At 41.3% G+C, this 17,776-nt stretch overlaps 1 protein-coding gene across 1 annotated transcript in view; it reads right to left on the reverse strand.

The window, feature by feature from the left end:
- Positions 1-16,352, reverse strand: part of LOC109625360 (neurturin) — a 31,240-nt gene extending 14,888 nt beyond the window's left edge. Inside the window, exon 1 of the mRNA XM_069522599.1 lies at positions 16,037-16,352. Within this exon, the coding sequence (XP_069378700.1) occupies positions 16,037-16,067 (31 nt within the window). The 5' untranslated portion in view covers positions 16,068-16,352. The remainder of the gene's footprint in view (positions 1-16,036) is intronic.
- Between the last annotated feature and the right edge of the window lie 1,424 nt (positions 16,353-17,776).

Consider the following 17,776-nt stretch of genomic DNA (forward strand, 5'->3'; position numbering starts at 1 on the left):
TCATTTTTCAGTGACAATTGTTCAAAAATGAAAGGAATTTCCTAAAGACAGACACATATGAGGGTCAAGAGGCCGAAAATATGTTTTGTGAGGCCACTGTGACCTTAACCTCTGATGACCCTAAATATAATTATTAATCTGTTTTTGACTAAGTTTAGAGATTTGTGAGTTTATGTTTGTTTAATAAAAATGCTGAAAAGCGAATGGTTTGTCACTAGCTGTTGTGGTGAGACCCCAGTGGCATCATCCTATGCCACAATCATATTTTAAAGTCAATCTACATCCAAGTTAATATATATAAAACAGTGTTTAAAAAAAAAAAGATTTCTAGATTTGAATGAATAGATTAATATTAATTCAAAAAATTTCTATAGCAAAAATCTTTGTCAATATGCTTGGATTTCAACTGCTACATGAAAAGTGATCACTCAAAGAGAAGGGAAGTAGGACAGAATACCTTTCGCAATTTAGCAATTTTCCCATATGAAATGTGAAAATGTGAAAAAAAATCTGGTCCACAAAGGGTCTATGTAATAATGAGCCCCATGGTGGAAGAAGGAGACAGGACTCGACTTCACCTGGTGCTTAAATTTATTCTTGTTACCAGTCCTGTGCAGGTACAGTGTGGAAATGTGCAGAGTTGAGGAAAAAAATGGAAAAATACTAAACACAAAAACCCCCAAAACTCTGCAAACTGAAGTAAAATACCATACTAGGCCACTGACTCGTGGGCTCTAGTACACACAGCCTCCAGGCCAAAGCTTAACTCCCCCTGCAGAGCATCTACACCCTGGGCTTTATAGCGGAAGCCCCTCCTACAATAAACCATTAAGACAAATATCAATTAACAAATCTCTACCAAACATGACATTGAAAAATATATACATACCCATCAGCATTTCATCCGATGTTGTGATATTTCTGTCACAGAAATATCACAACATTATATTAGATGGGCATTTAAATGTACAATGTGAAGAATTTTGTGATATCGAGCATGCACTTTCATGTTGCAGCTGAACACCCCTCACCACACCCTCTCCTTCCAAACATGAAAAAGAAACTGTGGTAGCCTTCAGTCGTCATAAAAACTAAAGTGTTTAGTTTGTGCTGTCTGGACTAATGTAAAAACATGACAAGTATTTAAATATAAAGATACTTTTCTGGGGTAAAGAAAACTACAATTCATACAATTTAGATGAAATGAACTAGTGAAAACATCATGAGGATTATTCTACATTAAATATCTGCCAATAGATCTCTTTCACCTAAATCTTACACACTGGACCTTCAAAAGAGCATTTCTGTGATATCATTTAAAACACCCCTCTGGACTGGCTTTTATGTGGTACACTCCAGATACCCCTCTCTACAAATGGAGTTGGAATCTCCCACTTCCTGTTTGCCAGTGGGACCAGGGCCCTGTGAGGGAGGGTGGATATAACATCACAAACACATGTACCCAAAACATTGAATAAATGTTTGTGAAATAAACCTGTGTGTCTCAGAGATTATTTCTGACTAAAGGTTGTCGAGTCTGTGTATCAATACAGTTCAGAAAGATTAAATGGTTTGTGAGTGCTAGCTTAACATGCTACCATGCTACCTAATGCTACAGCCATGCTAATGCTACTGAGGTGCTGCAACTAATGGTGTATAAGTGTTTGCCACCTTATATATTACAGGGCATGGGGTAACCCCATGACAGTCCACATTTGACCTTTCACAGATGCAGCACACAACTGGAGATTATTGAGAGACATGCTCACACATACTGGAAGTATTCGGTTTGGTTTTATGAGGCAGCTGGGTAAAGCCTGCAGGGGAAATGATAGAAACATCAATAACATTTACCACTCAAACACTGTGAATTCTCCAGATTTCACTTTACTTACTCCATCAGACATTACTAAGACTCTGCAGTATAGGTAACTGTCAGGGTACATGCAATGTCCTGTTCAAATGATTCAGACATTTGCACTGACACATGTCAAGTTCAGGGATGCAGTTTAAAAGCAGCTTTCGTCTCTCACACAGCTCAGAGCCTCTGTCTGGGTAACAGACTGCTAGCCTGCCTCTCAGACACTTCATAAAAGTTGATAGACAGATTTGTTGCATTTTTTAAAGAAGTAACTAACAGAGTCTGATCATATGAACTGGTCATGCTAATTAATTTTCATAAGTGCAGGTGGCCTCTGAAATGTGAAACTGCATAAGTCAGTTTACATTTGCTGTATTTTATATACTTGGCAGCTGGTAGGTCTTTGCTTAGAGAACTCCTCTGCCACACAGGAAGTAATAAGATTTATGTTTGTATTTGTCTTGTGTAAACAGAAGAGCTCAGCATGAGCAGCAAAGAAAACAATAGAAAATCCACAGAACTGGCAACACACAGGTAATATCAAAGAGGAAAAAAACACGAAAATCCATTTGTAGTTCAAAAACTCTAGACCAGCTCAAGCTGTGAATGCTAAAAGGTAGCACAGGGGGCGGACACAGCTCTTTTATTAAAGGACCAGTTTTAACCCGCAGGATCTACTGAAGAAGAATTCACTTGATCAAACGTTTCTTGATTTATTAACCATAAACAAACCTTAAAACAGGACTAATAAAAAGGAGCAAGGCATGTAACATCCTAGAAAGGATCTGGGATCCAATCCAAAATATTTGACATAGTTTATAGTACATTTTATAGCATGATAAAATAACACAGATGCTTTCAAGTTCCCTCTGTGCCTCATAATACAAAGAAATTACAACAAAGTTTCCATACAGTGAGTGGAAGCTTGTACTATGACAGACACAAAGATTAGGTCTATGAATCCAACAGGATGTAAAAGTTGAGAAACTAGACAGCAAGAGTAAAGTTTGTCTTTGCCCTATTATTGGTTCCTTGTTTTCCATCTTCACGTTCCCGGAAATAGCTCAGCTTCTATCTGCCACCTTCAATAAAGCAGACATGGATGTAGAGTAAGGTACGAGGGGAGGTGTGGATCAGATTACACAACACTCACTGCATGTGTAAATGATAGCATACGATGCCACACTATTGACAAACATGACTGCAGCTACTACAGTTCAGCCTAGACTGAGATTGTTGCCTGTAGTATTGGTAATCTATTGTAATAACAGCAACAATTAATGATATTCATCAGAAGGGCGATGCATACCCTGTTCCACAAACAGGCAAAGCCAATTATTTAATTGTAATACATTTCATAATGATGACATCATGATGTCATTCATACCATATGATGACAAATGATTGATTCATTTAAATAAGTATCATTGTATCATATTGTGGCACAAGTTGATGCAACTGGGGTCTCCCAAACACAGACAGAGACAAAGGAGTTGTTTTTCAGCATCATTATTAACTAAAACGTAAATTTAACTTAAATTGCCAGCAATTTCTGCTGGACGCTTTGCAGCTCGGCTCCAGGAGCATGTGTCGACATCACAGCCGACATACCAGGAGCATGTGTCAACATTACAGCTGATCCATATCAGGAGGAGGTTGAGGTGGATAGATGGGCCCACATCAGGAGGAGGTTGAGGTGGATGGATCTCAGTCTCAACCACATGTTTATGAATGTAATTATTATCATGGTTATTCCAATGTTTATTACTGTAACCACATAATAGAAGCTCTTCTAAACTTAAACATCTATTTCAAGCCAAACTACAATCTTTCCTTAAATCTCAGCAAGTAAGATAAGATAAGATAGACTTTATTCATCCCACACTGGGGACACTTCCACATTACAGCAGCAGAAGGGCATTAAGATAGAGAAAAATTAAAATATAGAAATAAAATTAAAAAAAAGAATAAATATACATATAAATGTGTCAAGCAAAAATGTAAACACTATACAAAGATACCAGAAATTCACAGTGATTATTGCACATGGGAAGTGGTAGTTATTTTTGCCTTATCCTAACCAAACTGCAACTGTTCCATAAGCTTCAATATGTGTTTATTATCATAACCATGACTATAAAGTCTGGTACACCAATGATGGTACAATTTGCATCTTTATAATTGTAATGATAAAGCATCTGGCATACCTACAGCTGTAAAGGCCCAATTTCAGGAGATACTCCCCTATCCTATCAAGAATGAGACAATGCTATTAGGTTGGCATCGCACAGGCAGTACACAACACAGTCCTCGAACCCAGACACAACCATGTTCATAAGGCACTGAAAGGTTGCTGGTGCATTTCTCAATCCAAAGCTCATCACAGAATATGAAAACAGGCTAAACAAGGTAATGAAAACTGTCACGGCTCAATCCATTTCCATGGTGTTTTCTGTGCCCCTCCTCCTTTTCCTCCTCCTGTCTGTGTGTGTGTGTGTGTGCATGGGCATGGTCTCTACTCCTGGCACCTGGCGTGAGTTGTACACCTGGCTTCAATCATCCTCATCACCAGCTCTACAAATATCCTGGTCTCTCCTCCACTCATCGCCAGATTGTTACAGTCACTCCTGTGGTACACACTCTTCGCCGCACTCATAGAGTTTTCTAGAGAAAGAAACTCCTCGCTTGTTTTTCGTGCAAGCGACTAACTTTGTTTTTCCCTGTACCTCTGGATCACTAGAGCTCAACCCGCCTGCCCCCGCTCCTGCTCACCCTCAGCCAGCCTTCAACCTTTTGCTTGCTCCTCTCTGTGTCTGATTCTGGGTCCAGTCACAACAAAATCTTAACAGAGCAAGCTGGCCTACGATAGACCCGGCAGACATGGATTCCTTGGTCGGTTTTTGCTCCAGTAATCCCTGGTGTTCCAACAGCAGCCAATGACGTATTCCACGGATCAGTCCCGTGTGGCTTTCATCATCGGTCTCTTATCGTGTTTTCACGGTACCAACGTTTTGGTATCGGTACTGGTACCAACATGTATTTCAATATTTTTTGGTACTTTTCGAAATAATAAGAGAACACAAAAAATTTCATTGTTGACTTTATTTTAATAGAAAATCTTAGCACTATAACATTATGCATCAGTAAATAAAATAAAATACCACAAAGACAGGCTTAAATTTAAAAAAATTTTTTACAGCTACTTTTGTGGAGAGTGAAGGGGGCTGGGGTTGCTTGCTTTTAGCACTGAATGTGGCTTTTTTTTTCATGGGTATATAAGTTATTACCTGTCGTTCTCTGAACTCCTTGTGCAGGTCTGGGTGCTTTTCCTTCAAGTGTTTTGTCAAGTTGGAAGTGTTTCCACCCATGGCCACACATGTTTGTAACACCATTTGCACAGTGGTGCATCGGTGTTAATGGCTTCACGGTGCTCATTAGTTTTCAAGCAAAAGTAATTCCATGTAGCACTTCGCGCACCTGGTTTATCTACGAGTTGCGGCGTGGTGATGGTTGCAGCAGCTGCCATTCTCTCTCTGCTCCTGTCTCTCTTCCTCTCCTTTATCTCTCTCTCTCTCCAGACTCCTGCTCACCTGCTCGCCCCGGCTTGCTCGCTTCGGCTCAAAATGGTACGTGTTGACGTCACGCGGGGCGATGTAAAAAAAAAAAAAAAAAAAAAGTACCGGTCTTATCCAAGCGCTATATAGTACCATTTTAAATGCATCAGTACCCCGGTACCAATTTAGTACCGGTATACCAAACAGCCCTAGTCTCTTAGCAGGTAAGGCAGCTCAGTGGGTTACTGCTTTGTGGGATAGAGGGTCACCCATTTGTCAGTCATATCCTGCCTTCATAGCAGAGATGAGAAAGATTTTTGATTATCCGGTCCAGGGAAAGGAAGTGGCAAACCAGCTCATCACACTACGTCAGGGATAAGGATCAGTAGCAGAGTACGCCATAGAGTTCTGCATTCTCACAGCACAGTCTGGGTGGGATGAACTAGCTTTACAAGGGGTGTTCGGGCTAGCTGAATATCTTAAGGACGAGTTAGCGACCAGAGACGAGACAGACAGTCTAGACGCAGTCATAACCTTATCTAAACGTATCGATAACTGCATCTGTGAGCGCCGCAGGGGGCAGCATAGTCACTCCCCTAACACTCGAGCTCCACCCAGGCTAACTTCCTGTCCCCAGTCAGCTGGTGTTCCCTCCCCGACAAATTCCACAAGCCCTCCACCTCTCCTCTCAGCAGAAGAGCCCATGCAGCTAGGTCATGCTCGCCTCTCACCAGTGGAGCGCCAGCGACTCCTGAGACTTTGAATTTACTGCGGTAAGGCGGGACACTTACTGCTTGTCCATCCCTGCCAAAAGAGAGGGCTCATCAGATGTGAGAGAGGATCTGATGAGTCACACATGTGCCACCACTTCACTCTCTCACTCACGCATGCAGTTCGATGCCACTCTAAATTTTCATGGCATCACCATCCCCTCCTCACCCTTGTGGACTCCGGAGCAGCACAACTTCATCGACACATCACTTGTTCTTCAGGCCAACATTTCCCAGGAAGCCATCCCCTCTCCACGCAAGGTTAATGCCCTAGTTGGCAGGTGGTTGGCCCACATCACCCACCAGACAGATCAGGTGGAACTGATTCTGTCTGGAAACCACTGTGAAAAGCTGAAATTACAGGCCATTCCCTCCCCTCATGCCCCTATAGTCCTTGTTCAGCCCTGGCTAAGAATGCACAACCCTCACATGAACTGGTCAACCTGCTCTGTAATCAGCTGGAGCCTCTTTTGTTATTCCCATTGCCTGCAGTCTGCCCAGGTCCCCTCTCAGAAAAGCCCAGCACTTACACCAGTGTCTCAGGATCTCATCCACGTCTCTCCTGAATGCCACGATCTAGCTGAGTTTTTTTTTTGCAAATTAAAGGCTCAGACACTGCCTCCACATAGACCATACACTGAGAGGGAGGCCATGGAGAATTATATCAAGGACTCCCTGGCAGCTGAACTCATTCGTCTGTCCTCGTCCCCTATAGGCGCATGATTATTTTTTGTGGCCAAGAAAGACAATACACTCCGCCCATGCATTGATTTTAGGGGACTAAACAAGATCACCATTAAAAATAAATATCCTTAATTGACCCTGCCTTCGAGCCACTTCATCAAGACTCAGTGTTCTCTAAGCTGGACCTAAGGAACGCAAACGCCCCCGCTGTCTTCAAAGCCCTCGTCAATGATGTCCTCTGTGACATGCTGAACTGCTTCTTCTTCGTATACCTTGATGACATCCTGATATTCTCCCGGAATAAGGAGGAGCACATTCAGTATGTCCTGCCAGTACTCCGCTGCCTTTCAGAAGCAAACTGTATGTTAAGGCAGAAAAATGTGAGTTCCATGTAACATCTGTGAGCTTCTTGGGTTTTATCATTGAGCAGGGGCAGGTGAGGACAGATAGAAAGGAATTACGACGTAGGCAACCGGGAACTCTGAGTGGTGGTGTTGGCTCTGGCGGAGTGGTGACATTGGCTGGAGGGAGCCAAACTCCAAGAACCTTGCCTATCTGCGCTCCGCCAAGCAGCTGAACTCTCGCCAGGCCTGCTGGGCACTGTTTCTAGGCCACTATACACTCACATACCGTCCTGGAACCCACAACACCAAGTACGATGCCCTCTCTTACCAAACAGCTCCAGAAAGGCTACCATTGAGCCTGAGACCATCCTTCCTCCCTCCTGTGTGGTTGGAGCCGCCACATGGGAGGTGGAGACCCTGGTACGGGAGGCCCAACAGTCACACCCTGACCCAGGTAATGGCCCACCTAACACACTTTTTGTGCCCGAGTCAGCCTGGGTCCTCCAGTGGGGGCACTCCTCCAAGCTCACCTGCCACCCAAGCTTTCACCGCACCCTCATCTTTTCTGGCAGAGGTTCTGGTGGCTGTCCATGTCTCCAGACACCCGTGCATTTGTGTGCAAGCGACTAACTTTGTTTATCCCTGTACCTCAGGATCGCCAGAGCTCAACCTGCCTGCCCTCTCTCCTGCTCAACCTCAGCCAGACTTCAGCCAGTTGCCTGCCTGCCACAAGCTTTTTTCATTAAAAACTCTGTTCATTCACAAACTGTTCCTCTCTGTGTCTGCTTCCTAAACTCACTTTAGCTCTCTGGGACAGGGGTACTTACCAATAAGTAAGTAATTCATACTTACTTATTGGCAGTAAAGCAGTTGTCCTCTTCCCCATCTGCATGCTGAAGTGTTTTTGGACAAGATACTTTGAGTGGTCATCAAGACTACAAAAGTGCTAATTTCGTCTCAGACCTGACCATTTACTGTTAATTCCAGACTTTAAGTGTGGTAAGGGACCAACACAATCTATTATCAAATGCTCAAATGGCTGAGAAATGGTAGGAATGGGGAACAATAGTCTGTTTCACTGGTTTACCGGTCATTTGATCATCACATCTTATTACAGAGACTAGAACAGTTAATTGGCATTAAAGGAACGTCTCTAAGTTGGTTTGAATCCTATTTATCAAATCGATTGCAATTTGTGCAAATTAAAGATGAGTCATCTGTGCGCACCAAAGTAAATCAAGGTGTTCGTCATGGTTCTGTGTTTGGCCCAATTTTATTCACTTTATATATGCAGATGACACCCAGCTATACGTATCAATAAAACCAGAACAATGAAATCAATTAAGAAAAGGCTTACTTGTTGACCCTAAAGTATCGAAAAGCAGAGTAGGAGCCAGAGCTTTCAGCTATCAGGCTCCTCTCCTATGGAATCATCTCCCAGTTTCCAAGTTTAGTCCAGGCTTAAAACATTCCTTTATGATAAAGCTTATAGTTAGTGCTGGTCCAGGCTTGTCTTGGACCTACTCTTAATTATGCTGCTATAGGTCTAGAATGTCGGGGGTCATATGACACTTTATCACATTGATGTCTCATTAATACATATTACTGACTTGATTGCTTTCCCAGAATCCAGAAACGCAGCTGCAACCACATCGTGGATCATGATGGTGGATCGCAAAAGAGAAATTGTGATGGCGGATCATAATCGTATTAGTGGATCATGACAATGGATTGTGGATCATGGTGGATCCTGATCGTGGTGGCAGCTGATGATTGACTAAGATTACAAAAAGACTGCTTGATATACAATATGCCTACTCACATACTCTACCATTACTGACAATAACTCCTCAATTAATTTGTCATTGCTGCTCCCTTCACCTCTATCAGTCATTATCTTATGTACAAATAATTTAAACAATGACACACTTTTGCATAATGTGACAAACTTTTTCTTGAAATCAATGTTGTAAATGTCAATGTTCATCCTGAGAGAGGAATCCCTCACATGTGGTCTCTCTGAGGTATCTACGTTTCTTCCCCGTTAATAGTTTTTTTTTTGGGGGGGGGGGGGGGTACTTTTCCTTACTGTTGTTGATGGTTAAGGACAGAGGATGTTGCACTCTTCGCTAAACTTTGATAGATCAACAACCTGAAAAACCGAATCCCCAACACGATTTACCCCATGAGGAACCCATTTCCTCACCAACAACTGATCCTGACACAGATAACCCATAGCAGCACTCTTCCCATCAGCCTCTGACAGTACCAGTATGCTGTGAGAAACCGGCAAAAGAGAGACAGGCATGGAAACAGAGGTCCCAGTCCCCTCTGTGCTGCTCTGCTCAACTGCAGGCTCTGCCTTGTCACTGTGAACACATCTGGGAAGCACTCTGCACTGCAGTGACAAAAGGAGAGGCTGTCATCACAGGAGATCAAAGACAGCTAGCTACCACACAGATAATTCCCCAGAATGATATCCTTCCTTGGATTGGCAGTGCAGGGCGCATAACCCCTGGCTACCTCACCCTGTTCCAAGCCACAGTCAAGATCTAACTTAGGCACTGGAACATGCAACACAGTAAAACCCATTCCCTGTATCAGAATGTAATCTGGTGAAGCAATCAAACTGGTGACTCCACCTGCAGCCTCATAGGTGCTCCAAAGATAACTGCTCCAACCACTTTCACACCACACTACAGATGATCCCAAGGGAGTTCACCCTTTAGCCTTACAGGGATAGAGAACAGCAGCAACTTAAGCCTGTATGCAGGCTAACTCGAGCACCATTAATCCGCTTCATAGCACAGCGACACAGAGACTCACCCCCAATAAGCTACGGCACACCCACTTTACAGAAACAACTCAACTCAGAACAGCGTCAGCCTACTTACTGCATTTGTAACACCTCCTAAACAACCAAATTACTCAACTCATTCAAAAAACATGAGGCACACAGCTGAGTAGGTGTGTAACGCCAAGCCACAACACCCAAACACATTATTGATCACTGGTCTCTTTCACAAAAATCGCAGTCTCCGGCCATCAAGCCATTCACAAACATTGAAACAACTGAATTAAAAAAATCTAAACCAGGTCAAAACATGCAACAGACGAGCCCCCATTTGTAATAACCCAGCTCAAAGAGTGAGACAAGGAGGGAGGTGACACTGGCTGCTACAAAAACTGAATTTTTTTTTAACAAAAAACTATTTAATCAATACAATGTGTAGGAATCAGTAGGTCAGTCATATAAAGCATGTGCGGGTGAGTGAAGTGTATGTGTAAAGCCAGAGATATATTTGCTGTTAACTACGCATACGTGTGCGCAAGAAAGCTACTTGCATATCCCTTGTCCATTTGGAGCTTCGGTTGTGCACATCCTCAGAAATTAACGCTACTTGTACACCAGACGCAATATGCACTTAACCGGCAGGATCAGGGGTAGCTAATGCCTTTTGCTAGAAAGCGGAGGGTGACCGCGAGCCGTTCTGCTTAACTAATTGGCTCACTTTGTGTTGTGATGTATCATTAGCAGGCTAATCCGGCGGAGCAAATCATCAAACATCCTGGTGGACATTCGAAAATACTGGTGGTGTTTTTCATCATCAATTTCTCGCATTGGCAGAATGAGAGAAACATACACGCCATTGTCACACCGTGCTTGATGTAAGGGCCTTACAAACCATTGGTGTGCCCTCTAGTGGTATCTTCAGGTAACACGCTTAGTACATCGGCAAGTAAGCGAACAACTATGTTTACGGTGCAGCTGGCTGTCTACGTGAACGTGTGTTTAAACACTATAATAATAATAAAAAGCGATGCACCCGTTGGGAGTCAGGGAGATCCAACAATAGCCTATATTTACAAATCATAAAGCTAGAATCAAATTTGTGTGAATATGGGCTTAACAAGTTGTGACATCCTCTGCCTTTAAAACTCAACAAGAGTAAGTGACAACTACCAAAAAACCCTTTTAGCAAGGAAAAAAATTGCAAAAACCTCAGAGAGAGCTGATTATGAGGGATCCAAGGACGAAACAGAGTACATGAACAAAAAAACTATATTTACAACATTTATAATAAAATGACTTACTGAACACAAGCTGCAACATTGGGAAAATGAAATGGAGTGTTCTACATCGTCATGACACTGTAAGCTGGAGTGTGACCCTGGTTACAGGAGATACTAATTAGGATATCAGTGTGTCAGGCAGTCTGGGACATGTTAGCTCTGGTTACAAAGATGCCTTTAGCCATCAGCACCACAGCGTTGTGTTTGTAGAACTGAACTAGCTTACAGGGATATCTTTTTCTTCACTTCAAGGATATATTTCTCTTCACTTCTCGTCCTGCTTTTACATTGTTCTAGAGCTGAAATACACACACAAGCTGATGAAGTGCAGCTCCAACACAGAATGTTTGTGTGCAGATAAATAAAAGCCCCTATCCTGATTTAGGGTTTACTGTGCTCTGGGTAAACTGTTGATGGGCATCTTCAACTGACAAATTTCCTATTGATGTATGTAGAACAGTCACATTGAAAACAAAATGTATACCCAGGGAAACAACAATAACCAGAAGGAAGTGTGGTGAGTCTGTTTTTTGGATCCTGATTTAAGACTTTAGATATTGTGTATCTGCCGTTAATGAGTCTTATGATCCCGGTCTTAATTATTTGACTGAAATGTTGATTAAATAACCTGTACCCAACACATTAAAATAACTAGTCTACTAGTTAATCTCACACACCTTATTTTATTAAGAGCCTCTTGTTCCATATAATAACATTTACTATATGTTTCAAAAATCTAAAGTCTGTAAGCTTCATTTTTGCTCTGGAGTGTGGGCTTCTGTTCATTCATTGATTCAATGTGAATCATTACTTAGTACCAATAACAAATTCTCACATATCTCAAAGCCTCATCTCACAGTTTGTCTTAAAATGAGATGTTTTAGCCTCACTGTTCCTCACACGTGTCTCATAGAAAAGATACATTCCTATTTGAATCAGTTCAGCTGTAAGGCTTTAACTTAAACTCACGCATCTATGACTCTTATTATCTTTGTAACTGTTTAGTGATTGTGTATTAGGATCTTATTGTGGCCAAACATAGGTGTATTTGTATAGGGCTGCATGTGCCCCTGAATGCAGACACAAACAGATGAGTCAAGTTGCTGCTGCTAGACTAACACGCTGCTTTTTTTATAGAGACAAAGCTGAATACCAGACTCCAGCGTGTTGGCCAGCTCAAATACCAAAGAAGTTGTTTCTCTGACTACCAGCCTGTCCCTTACACGAGACGTGATGGTGACATAATGCACATAAAAATAGCTTGTCCAGGCAATGGATATGTTTTCCAGCATAAAGCCTTCATGACTTCAATATATATAATATGAGAGTTATAGTACACACTATGACATGTGATAGTGGGAAAAACACATTTGTAGTTTATAACACAATAATGACTGCACTAAGCTCGTTCCAGGGCACTGATGTTATTCATGCTTCATACAACTTTGCATCACATTCGCAAATGTAAAATTCAGTCTTGAGACTTCACTTATCCGTGAGTTTTCTTTGCCACTGAACATCATTTTTTACCCAACCTTGAGCATTTGTTACCCGCTATCGGAATGAAAGAAGAAGGGCCAGCCAGGCTGGAGCTAGCTGTTATGTATTTTAACTTCAGACAAAACAAGCAAGTGAGAGAAACAAACAACAAGTGTAAACATTAGCGTTGATTTCTACTGCTGGAGACAGACCTTGGTGAGTAAAGGAATGAATTGAATGCTGAAATTGCAATGCCTTTGTTGTAGCAATAGCAAAAATTGCATGCTGGTGACTGAGCTAATAAGGTGGCTATGTGGGCGGAGATAGATATTAGATCACATAAATAATAATAATAATAATAATAATAATAATAATAATAATAGATATTAGATGGAAATTGTTATCCTCTCTATACCAGACCCTCTCATTTTGGTTTTGGGATCATTGCAGTAGAGGATGTGGCCTTCCCAAACTGAGTCCTCCAAAGGATGTGCGCCTTGAATTGGGACAACGCTTATAGGTGCATTTTCACCACAGGAACTATTCTTGGTGATCATGAACCTTCTAAGGACCTTGGTTCCTCTCATTGTGCTTCACCAGGGTTCCTGTGTCTGTCCAACTTTACTGGTTACTATGAAAAAAGCAATCCACTGCTATTATGTCAATATCTGCTTAAAGCCCACACCTCTTTCCAATGGCACGTTGTACTTGTTGCCTTGTTTTTATAAGAAAGAGCTGTTGACAATATTAACTTCCTGTATCAGTTAAAAAGCCACAAAACTGTACATGATCTAATCTGGATAACTTCAACAGGAGAGACTAAATATCGTGACTGTCCTGTAGTGTCTCTCTGCAAAATATCCACACACAGACCCAGAAGAGTAGCCCTACGGTTTTCTTTGACCGATAAAGGTATGTATAGTTTTCAAGTACAGTACAAACTAGCTTAATGAAATAATTCATGATCGTTTGGTGTTTTCCAAATTAATGCCAATTTTTCAATGTGGTGGAAATAAGCTTTGTTGATCTGACCCCCTGCCTCTAGCCCACATCTTGGAAATGATTTTCCAACTGCCTTTGACTCTGTAAACCATCTGCCACACATTTTAGTTCTGCCTGATTTGGAGTAACAGTGCCCTTCTCTGACTACACTGCATAGTAGTTTTTCTACCTTCATGTGCTGTGATTGTTTATTATTGTCTACTTGAGATTATGTTACTACAAGTTGCAAATACATCGGAACTTCATTCTCTGGAGTAACAGTTGTGCACTTCCTTGACGTATACTACTCTTCTTTTTTACATAGATGTACTACAACACTCAGTCATTCAAAAAAAATGTTTCTGTACATAATCCTGCCATCAATAAAATTTCCAACAATACGTAACTTTTAGGGGTCAGGTTCGGTCCACTTTAACAGGGCTCCAGCAATTTGGTATTTTCCTTACTTTGAAATTCTGTCTGCCTGTTGTTGCCATGTTTTCTTTGTGCACAGTGCAGAACACACACAGTGCACAGGTGGGAGTTCAGGCACAAACAGCAGGGACATTCATTCAAATGAAGAAATGCAGAGAGTTTTTGAATGCTGATTGAAATTGTGTCTTAGACATCGTGTTGATCTAGATCCATGTCTGTTGATTTGGTAATTCTATTGAAAAGGGCAAGGTTAGTTTTTGTGTGGGATGTTCAGAAAAGGGCATGCATAAAACATTTATTATTAATAATAATATTTAAATTTAATTTACAAAAAGTTTACCGATGCACAGATATCTGCCTCTGGCTGCAGGTTTGGGATGTTGTTTGATCACTTCATAAAACTCGTCTCAACCCATAAAACATAAAAAGTATGATGAAGCTTTCTTTCTTTCTGTTACTTTAAAAGTGCATCAAAACTGCAGAAAGAGTTGAAAGATGCAAAGTCATCACATACGATGTGCCTGAAAATCTCTGTCCACAAGTTTATGACAAATGTGTAAACAGATAAGTAGTTCATCTGACAGTAAATACAGCTTTCACTGAATTTTTTGATCTGATTTGATCTTAACTCCTGAAAAAATATCTGGATCTCTAGCTCCTGAGCTAAGTGTGTTTGCTGAAGGCTGTTGCTGGGTGACACATGCATACAGTCTATTAAACTAGCCTTGATTATGCATTTATATTAAACTATTCAATAAACTACATGAATCTAACACTGGTTTGCAATGCCACTCGTTGCTTTTTGTAAGCTACACTGTCAAAATAAACATTTAGGTTAAAAAGTAAATGTGAACAACACAGCTTGAGGTTTTAAATATTTCCTCAGCACATTACAGTCATGTACCCAAAATAGACACTTGCACAGGGAAGCAAGTCACTGCCGAGCCAAAGCTCAGTCCAACAAATCGTTATCTGTAATGTCCTAAATGGATTGCCAAATCCAACTTCACCAGAACGTGCTATCTACATAAAGCAGATTTTAATTTATATCTCTCATGAATAGGTGCATGATAAATGTGAAGAGAAACAGACAAAACTGTTCTTATAGAATATCAGGTTGTCCATGCCTGAAGATGCAGAGGTTGGGATAGCAGACAGTTAAAACTCTCTAAGAGACGTGCACTGAAACTACTGTAATGATTTTACTACATAAATTAATTAATTTAAAAATATTTCAGCACTGTAATAATATCTTTAAATAATGATCACCAGGTCAAAATCGAACAATATTTTTCATCTGATGTAATAAAGGACAACACTCACTCATTTTTATCCATGAAACTAAAGTATAGTTTTAGTTGTCATAATAGCAATAAGACTATAGTGACAATCTTAGCCTATAAGTCTCTTTCAAGTAAATATTAAATAATGAATATATGGGATAAGTTGTACCCTTTGCAAATGAGATGCTGCCTTATTCTATGAACTACAGCTGCACTTCTGCCACGTGATATGTGCTTCCAGACTAAAACCTACAACTGTACGTAGTTTACAGTGTACAAGTAATGAAATAAGTCGATAATTCAGGTCATTATAAGGTATCGTTCAGGTCTTTCACTCAGTCCGTGGCAGTCACTGATCAGGCCTTGGACAGGTAACATAGTGACCATGTGGAGCTGCGACTCAAAACCAGCACACTGTTTTTAAGTGGACCTATTCGCCACAAAAACATGTGAAGGAATGTGGATTGTGTTATTACGTCAATGCACATGACATGCTGTAGCTGATAGAGGAAGGGAGCTGCAGTTTACAAGCCTCAGAAAGTTTGTCAGAATATGGTATTTGTGGTCTTACCTCTGCCAAGTGTGCTGTCCCGCCTGATCATGGACGTAAGTGTGAAAAGCCAACTGTCCTCCCTGCGCTCTGATAATCCACTGACACCTGGATGTTCTGTGCGCAGCGCTGCGTTGCTCCGTCGCTCATATCCCGCGGCATAGTGGCGCAGCCCAGATCCCGGAGGTCCTCATGGTTGGAGACACAGTCAGAGAGAGAGAGAGACAGAGAGAGAGAGCGCTGAGCCGAGCCGAGCCGAGCCGAGTGAATGAGGCCAGACAAGCTGCTGAGCCCAGAGAGCTACTGTGCGTCCTGCTGCAAGACAGACAGGTGTGGACTGACTGCTTCACCTCCAGATGTGTGTGTGTGTGTGTGTGTGTGTGTGTGTGTGTGTGTGTGTGTGTGTGTGTGTGTGTGTGTGTGTGTGTGTGTGTGTGTGTGTGAAGCCTGCGGTGTCATATTCCCTCCTCCATCACATAAACGCTTGCTTTCTTTATAACATGGGGAATCCTTCACAGTACTGAGGGGAGCCGGTTCTAATAGAACGAACCTATTGGACACGTCAGCATGACAGCAGTGTTTCCTATAAGAAGAAACATCATATTGTAAAACATATTCATTTACTGATGCATGCAAGCGTGGACTTACTTGGGGCTGTGTTCTAACTTTAATTGGGCAAACTCATACTGAAGATGTACAAATAACATAGGTTATACAACAAAAGTCTCTAGGGATAATCAATGATAATATATTTTATTTAATCGAAAGTTATTAAAAAAAAAATTAAAATTAAAACCAGTTAAAAATCACACATTCAAATACTGTAAATATTATGTTTGAGCGATGAGTTACAACAGGTCAAGTGCTGCTAATTCTAATCTTGAATCCCACGGTCCTCCATCACAACTCAATCTCATAACCCACCGGGAACTGACTTTCCATACTCTGAATCATATTGTTTAATAAATAAACTACAATGGCGGACACTGCTTCTGGATGTATTTTGACCATGACCATAAGCATTCCCTAAACTTAAAAGTGTGATTATCATTGTAACCACGACAATGAAGGTTTCCTAAACTGAAAATGACCTTACCCTAACTCTAGTTAGACCTAACCACAGCATTGTCAGGATTATAGAACTGATGTAAATGGTAAATGGTCTGTATTTATATAGCGCTTTTCTAGTCTGACAAAATTAAGTGATGATTGAGTGATGACCACTCAAAGCACTTGTACATTTTTGCCATTCACCCACTGACACACATTCATTCTGTGCATCTATGTGCTGCAATCACTCTATCATGCATCACTGTTATGCCAATTTGGGGCTCAGTGCCTTGCTCAAGGACACCTCGGCATGCAGGGAGACTGGGGGCCTTTCTCTATATGTCAGCCCCCACAATAAACTTTCAAATGTGTGTAAACAAGACTGGGCAAACATTTTTCAAGAGGGTTCATTCAACACTCCAGCACCAGAATGGACATATTGTACAATTAGACAAGCCAAGTCAGCTCTTTGAGTGGATTAACTTAAGAAGAAAAGACCTTCAGTGTGTTGTATTTCTATTAAATTACACAAAACAGGATTGACATCATTTCTACCCTGAAATCACTGGAAACACTATGTGTGACAGCAAACTGCCCAGAGAACACATTTAGGAAGCATACAGGAACATATTTCCTACAAGCAAGTGCTGGTGTGCAACCCTCAATCCTTTGTGACTTATCAAGATTGGCTAGGATTCAAGTAAAACTCCA

This window comes from Paralichthys olivaceus, chromosome 3, assembly GCF_024713975.1.
Source record: "Paralichthys olivaceus isolate ysfri-2021 chromosome 3, ASM2471397v2, whole genome shotgun sequence".
NCBI classification, from domain to species: Eukaryota; Metazoa; Chordata; class Actinopteri; order Pleuronectiformes; family Paralichthyidae; genus Paralichthys; species Paralichthys olivaceus.